We start from the raw sequence: 6,617 nt of genomic DNA on the forward strand, positions 1-6,617 counted from the left end.
TGTAAAAAGAAGAGAGATAAACTAATAAACACATACACACACATCTGAGAAGGGCCACAGCCCAATGGCATGAGCAGGGCAGTGAGAAGCAGCCAGTTCCTTCAGGGCACTTTGCTAAGCAAACCTCACGTTTCCTCACCATTCCCCCAAGCCTCTGCCTGGAGCAGTTTGTTTCAGCCCTGACTCCCCCCACTACATATTTGTGACTTGATTTACTGCCTACCTGTCCTTATCTGCTGTTTGCCTCACAGCCAGCACCAGCCTGGGAGGCACCACAGTGACGGGGAGTTTCTCTCATTTGTTCCAGGAGCAGCCATGGAGAAGAGTTACATGTCCATGTTCCTGCTGCTCGTTGCCATCTCCTGTGTTCTGGCAAAGGATGCAGGCAAGAAGGATACAAAGGAGACTACTGCTAAGCCGAAACTGCCTCAAACACTCTCCAGAGGTAAAAAACAACCAACCAAATTAAAAAAAAAAAAGTGCAATCGTGAATGCTTCGGTTACTACGCTGTTCTAAACAAAGTAATTTTCTTGCAACTCATTTTGCAAATCCCTTTTCCTAGCCCCCTCTCCTCCTTTATTCCTGATTTAAAGGCCCCTGGCAGCGGGGTTGTTCCAAGCCTCTCCCGGCAGAGGCTGGCAGGATTCAAACCCCAGGCCAAAGGCCCGGCTTATAAGGCTCTGTCTGTGTGTGTGTCCCCTCCCCTACCGTCCCACAGGCTGGGGAGACCAGCTCATCTGGACGCAGACCTATGAGGAAGCTCTCTTCCGTGCCAAGCACAGGTACCGACCCTGCCGTCCCTGTTGCGCCCAGCCCGAGCCCCCTGTGCCTCCCCTGTTCCTAACGAGGGCTCTTCTTTTCCAGCCAGAAACCCCTGATGATTATCCACCACTTGGAAGACTGCCCACACAGCCAAGGTAATCCCTTTGCACTGGGGGAAAAAAAAATAGTATTGTTTTCAGTTTCTGGATAAATGCTGTTTAAAAAAAGAAAAAAAAATCAGCCACCACTCTGCTTGCTTGCACAAGCATGGGGAGTGTTCTTCTGGTCGCTACCCCACACAGGGATTTCCTAATGTGCAGAAATAAAATAAAAATGTTAAGTCAGTATTACGTGATACAGAATGGATACAGAAATGAGCACAGGTCAGCAGGGTTTGACTTCTGACAAATCTGGTTTTGGTTCACGTCACAATCAGCCAAAACCAATAGCAAGACCAGGAGTAGTGAGAAACAAAATTTATTAGAAAGGACATAGTCAGTTCTCAGTATCATCAATGACTGAGACTGAATCCAGCCAGGGACTAAATCAAACCAGGCTAAAACTAAGCTCTTGCAGGATTTCTGGCAACTGGGACTGCTCTTTTCCCAGTGTCTCTGAATTCAGCTGGGGGCCCTTATTCCTGCAAGTTGATCCACATGGCAAGACCTTTGCATCCATCCAGAGCTCCAGTAACTCCAAAAGACTCTTTTTACAAAAAATAAAACCCTTCCAAACATTTCGGGCCGAAGCCCTACATGTTGTATTGTCAAGTGCCTTAAGAACTGCAAGAAACTGCAATAGTAGAACAAGAGATCAGAATAGTCAAATGCTCAAGTTCAAACCTAAGTAGACAAATCTGAGAGGCAGCTGCGCTGTCTGAAGATGGGGCATTTTGTATCAATATAATTACTCTTTAATGCAGAATATAACTGAGTGGGTGGAATGAACTGGAAACCTTCATTTGCTGCAATTTTAAACTGGGAATTCTCATTTTCATTCTGCCAGTTTGATTGAATTTCTTTTTTTGAGGACAAACAATTCCAGGGGCATATTTTTAATTTTCTTTCCCATTTCTTTCACTCTAGCCCTCAAGAAGGTTTTTGCTGAACACAAAGATATACAGAAACTGGCTGAAAAATTCATTCTCCTGAACCTTGTTGTAAGTTTCCCAGTTAAACTTCACTAAATAAAAGCGATAAAGTTGTATTTTTAATTATGGCTTCTCTAGCTTCAGTTTAGGAGCTAGAGTTGGCTAGGAAAATGGCCACCGCTGAAGCATAATAGATTTAGTACTAAGTCTTTTTTTCATTTGTAGCTATCATAAACTCAAAATGTGACAGAATTTAAAGTGTAACAAGAGCACGAACTGTTGTTATCAATTTGCAATTCCAGCTGTTAAAAAACTGCATCCCAGACAAATAATCTCTTAAACTGTGCAATATATTGTTTGAGCAGGATTTCACAACACAAAGTACAATGAAGGAAAAAAATATTTATGTAGCATGCTCTCCTTGACTGGGAACCTTCTCTGTTTTCTTTAAGTATGAAACCACAGACAAGAATCTTGCACCTGATGGCCAGTACGTCCCTCGGGTTTTGTTCATAGGTGAGTACCTTAAGCACCTGAGCTCAGAACAGAGCCCCTGTTGCATCATACATCTCAAATCCTCGGGCTGATTAACATGAATTTATTCCATGAGAAGTATAACGGTTCTAGTTGGTTTTGTGGATGAAACATCAAAGCAACCCCAGCCAGCTTTACAGTTCCAGCATTCCTCTCTCAATGACATGATGCCACAGTCCCTAGAATGGGTAACCCATCCCATTCCTAATAAACCCGCAAGCAAACACAACTGGAACATCAGTGACTGTGTAGAAGACTAATCTCTTGGTTGTTAGCAGAAGCAGATGTGTCTTGCAGAAACATTTAGGAAGCAAGCAGCAGTGCTAAAAGGTTGATTTTCTTTTATTTCTTTCCACTTGAAGGTTAGTCCTGTCCTCTACAACTTCTCTCATCCTATTTTTCCAGATCCTTCCCTGACTGTGAGAGCAGATATTACTGGAAGATACTCAAACCGTCTCTATGCCTACGAGCCCTCTGACATTTCATTGTGTAAGTAGTGTTCTGAAACATTCTGAAAATATTCTTAAAGCAGTCACATTTTTCATGCAACAAGGAATAACGCCAGGCATCACAGACTCTTGTAATCAGTACTTGCTGAAAGACATTTAACTAGGATTAAAATTAAACAGGATGCTAGACTTAAAATCAGTGAGGTGAAGAGAATGATGCCAGAGCCCTGGAGTCTTAAGCATCCATCTGTTTTAAAAGCAAGTATACGTCAGTAGGAACTTGCATAATTCAGCAGTGTTCGCTGCAAGTAATGTGAGGACTCGCACATGAGTCCTGCCAGGCCAGGTCAGGAAACGTGGGAGCAGGGAAAGATGTTTGCTACAGCCCTCCCTCACTGCTGCACAGCTCCTGTCTTTGCCCTGTGAATGCCCATGCATTTGCATTAATAGATGTATGTTCTCACCAGTCAAAATTAAACACATGACATTCACAAATTGCTTGGAAGAGCAGGGTGCATCAGAATCCCTGTAGCAATAGACATGTGACTAAAAGCTTTAATAATAATGACATTTTCTCCACAGCATTTGCAGTTGCTTGTAGAGTAAGTTGCAGCAAAAATAACATGCATGAATATTTCATTTCTAGTGTATTCAAATATGCAGAAGGCACTGAAGCTTCTGAAGACTGAACTGTAAGAGAAAGAAGGAAGCCCTTAAATATTAGAAAGTCTCATCTTCCATCTCTTCTCCACACATTGACACTGGTGAAGAGACTATTTAGAGTGATATTTAGTGATGTGTAGTGATGGTTTCTATACATAAACACTACAGTTTTACGTTAGCCCTTTTGTACTGGGCAGCATTTTTAAAAGCTGGAGGCTTTTAATTTAAGGCGTACAGAAGAATACTGTATGATCCAACTGTAAAAATGATTTTTTTAAAAATAAATCCATTTTAAGTGTTTACATACAAAACATTGTTGTGTTGGGTTTTTTTCCTTGTCTTCATCTACCATTATTAGAAAGACTAAAATTACTGTGTTGCTTGACACCACCGCTTGCATTTTACATTTAAGCACTTTGGAAGGAAAAGGGCTGTTGTGGGTTAATCCTGGCCAGCAGCTCAGCCCCACACAGTCACTCGCTCTCTTACTCCACTCCAGTAGGATGGGAGAGAGAAATCAGAAAGGTAAAAGTGAGAAAACTTGTGGGTTGAGATAAAGACAGTTTAATAGGTAAAGCAAAAGCTGCGTGCACAAGCAGAGCAAAACACAGGATTAATTCACTGCTTCCCATGGGCAGGCAGGTGTTCAGACATCCTCAGGAAAGCAGGGCTCCAGCACATGAGATGGTTACTTGGGAAGACAAAAACCATCACTCCAAATATCCCCCTCCTTCCTGCTTCTTCTCCTCGTTTATTAGAGTATGGCACCATATGGTATGAAATATCCTTTTGATCAGCTGGAGTCAACTGTCTCAGCCGTGTCCCCTCCCACCTTCTCCTGCAGCCCCAGTCTACTCGCTGATAGGGCAGTGTGAGAAGCAGGGAAGACCTTGTCTCCATGTCAGTGTCAGCAATCACCTTGTGTTATCTGCACTGTTTTAGTCACAAATCCAAAGCACAGCACCATACAAGCTACTACGAAGAGAATTAACTCTATCCAGCCAAAACCAGTAGAGGAAAGCAGCTTTTGATCTCCAGTTTCAGCAGCTAGCTAAGCTCTGTATTGCTCATTCTGCTTTATCTCCATTTATTTTCTTGTAGCACCAGCATATGTAGAGCTTTCATTATCAGCCCTTCCTTTACACTTAAGATAACGGGAAGTGCAAACCTTTCCCAGAAAAGTACTTGAGACTAGAGAATGGGGTTGTTTGCATGGAGGGTTTTATTTCTTTTTTTAAAAAAACTGTCTGCATTCTGAAGTGATTTAAGATAAAACTGCTACCCTTAAAAGGTCCCTGCTTACACCAGATTTCAGTAAAGCCTTGAGATGATTAATAAAGCGATGCCATACTGAGTATGTGGTTGGTTTCATGACTGTGTTACAGCTTGTGATTGCTTATTTACAAGCCCAAAAGGGACAAAAGAGAAGTTTGAACTAAAATTAACGCTGCAGATGAACACCATGAGTGCACACCACCTTAAGACTTAGGCAAAAAGGAGACTTTCCATCCCCAAATATCTAAGAACTCAGCAGCAGCATGAGTGAGAAAAGCTTTGCCCAGGACTGTACCTTCATTATCTTCTCAGCTCTTGGGCAATGACAGTGTTCTTATCACTACTATTACCCTTACTGTCACTACCAGTCATGGTGAAAACTACAAAAGAGGAAAACACTGGGGAAGGCAGGACGGGCGAGAGAAGCAAGAATTTCAGCTCAAGGGAATATCTCAGCAAAATTAGAAGGAAGGTACTTGCTAATATGTTTTGGCAAGCTACGTGAACCCTACCAACCAAAAAATCTCAAGTGGTACCTGCAAATTGTTCCAGACATGCAATCCAGCATTCCTTCAGCAGTTCAGTAAGATACTCCTTTCTATTGCAGCATCCAGAAGACAGAGGAAAAAGAGATGCAATGATGGGCAGAAATACTCCATATAAGCAGCTATCGGTGACAAAGAGCAAAAAAAGTGGTCACATCACTTAGCAGAGGGACAGCACAGAGGCAGGCTGGAGCAACTGGTTATCAGAATCATCTTTACCTACTCAACCCAAAGTACACTTGCTAGAGCTCTGTATCTGACCTAAAACAAAAGCTGCCTGTGCCATCATGTTTTACAAGTCTGTTTTAATAACACTACTGAAGTAGACCATTTTCTTAAGCAGATGTACTCATCCTATGGATAACATCCAGTGAATGGATATAAGGCATAACCTACAAGGGTCTAGTAGTCTGTCTACATGCTATAGCTGCAAATATCCAATAGTTCAGCCTACAAGTACCAAGAAATTAGTTTTTGAAACTGAAATAATCTTTTTGCACTCAAGGCTGTGCTTTTGTAGTTTGCTTTTCACCTTAGCCAAACTTTTGAGAATCTTTATACATAAATGGTCAACTTAATCCTGCCTTTTTAATCCTCTCCTCTAAACACAGATTATTTAGGTTTACAGAGCCACCAAACCCTAGATAGCCCAAGAGCTATCTATAAAAGCCTCCTTCCGTGTCTTTGGAAAACCTAGGAAATCATTGCTGAAACATACAGTCAATAAGCTGAAGTACACAGGACATGAGGTTTTTAGAATTCCACTAGCATTCAGACATTCATTAAATAATTCGACCTAAAAATAATAATGTAATAGTTACCTTCATGTGAAAGGAGGCAGATACTATACAGTAATATCAGTATGTTAGTTAAGATCTGGACTCACTTTCTCACACAGATTCAGAAGAATGAGATTTTATTATTTTACAGCCAGTTATTTTAATATGATAAAAATGTGTGTTTTGGAGGAAGTTGAGATATCTTTCTACCTTTTCCCAGAATAACAAACTTTAAGAGAGCATTTCAACACAAGGGTCAAAAGACATCCTAATGTATGCAAAATGAATGCTCTGAGTTAAATCACTCCAATACTTGTATACTCTGCTGCTGTAAATAGCCTCTAGAAAATCTGGTTACAATGAAGTCCAATTCTCAAGCAATATGCTAAAAATTAAAATGCCTCTCTAGAAAACAAACAACAACAAAAAAATCTGTATATGACAAAGACTCTTTTTTCAAAGAGAAAGCAGTGAATAACAAAAACGTCAATGACAAAAGGCATCACAAATAGGTATAAG

At 41.1% G+C, this 6,617-nt stretch overlaps 1 protein-coding gene across 1 annotated transcript; it reads left to right on the forward strand.

The window, feature by feature from the left end:
• The first annotated feature begins 296 nt into the window (after positions 1 to 296).
• Positions 297 to 3,810, forward strand: AGR2 (anterior gradient 2, protein disulphide isomerase family member). The gene is made up of 7 exons (XM_027723255.2): positions 297 to 445; positions 720 to 783; positions 866 to 918; positions 1,849 to 1,922; positions 2,306 to 2,369; positions 2,793 to 2,876; positions 3,483 to 3,810. The coding sequence occupies exons 1-7, from the start codon at positions 316 to 318 to the stop codon at positions 3,530 to 3,532; spliced, it is 519 nt and encodes a 172-aa protein (XP_027579056.1). The 5' UTR covers positions 297 to 315; the 3' UTR covers positions 3,533 to 3,810.
• Positions 3,811 to 6,617: the final 2,807 nt, after the last annotated feature.

Source organism: Pipra filicauda, unplaced genomic scaffold, assembly GCF_003945595.2.
Source record: "Pipra filicauda isolate LSUMZ 115617 unplaced genomic scaffold, ASM394559v2 scaffold66_size7647185_pilon, whole genome shotgun sequence".
Classification (NCBI taxonomy): domain Eukaryota; kingdom Metazoa; phylum Chordata; class Aves; order Passeriformes; family Pipridae; genus Pipra; species Pipra filicauda.

What these genes read in the sequence shown, in the direction of transcription:
- AGR2 (XM_027723255.2), top strand. Translation starts at nt 316, where the DNA reads ATGGAGAAGAGTTACATGTCCATGTTCCTGCTGCTCGTTGCCATCTCC. An exon ending in GCCTCAAACACTCTCCAGAG is followed by an intron (nt 446 to 719) that starts GTAAAAAACAAC and finishes ACCGTCCCACAG; the next exon opens with GCTGGGGAGACCAGCTCATC. An exon ending in AGACTGCCCACACAGCCAAG is followed by an intron (nt 919 to 1,848) that starts GTAATCCCTTTG and finishes CTTTCACTCTAG; the next exon opens with CCCTCAAGAAGGTTTTTGCT.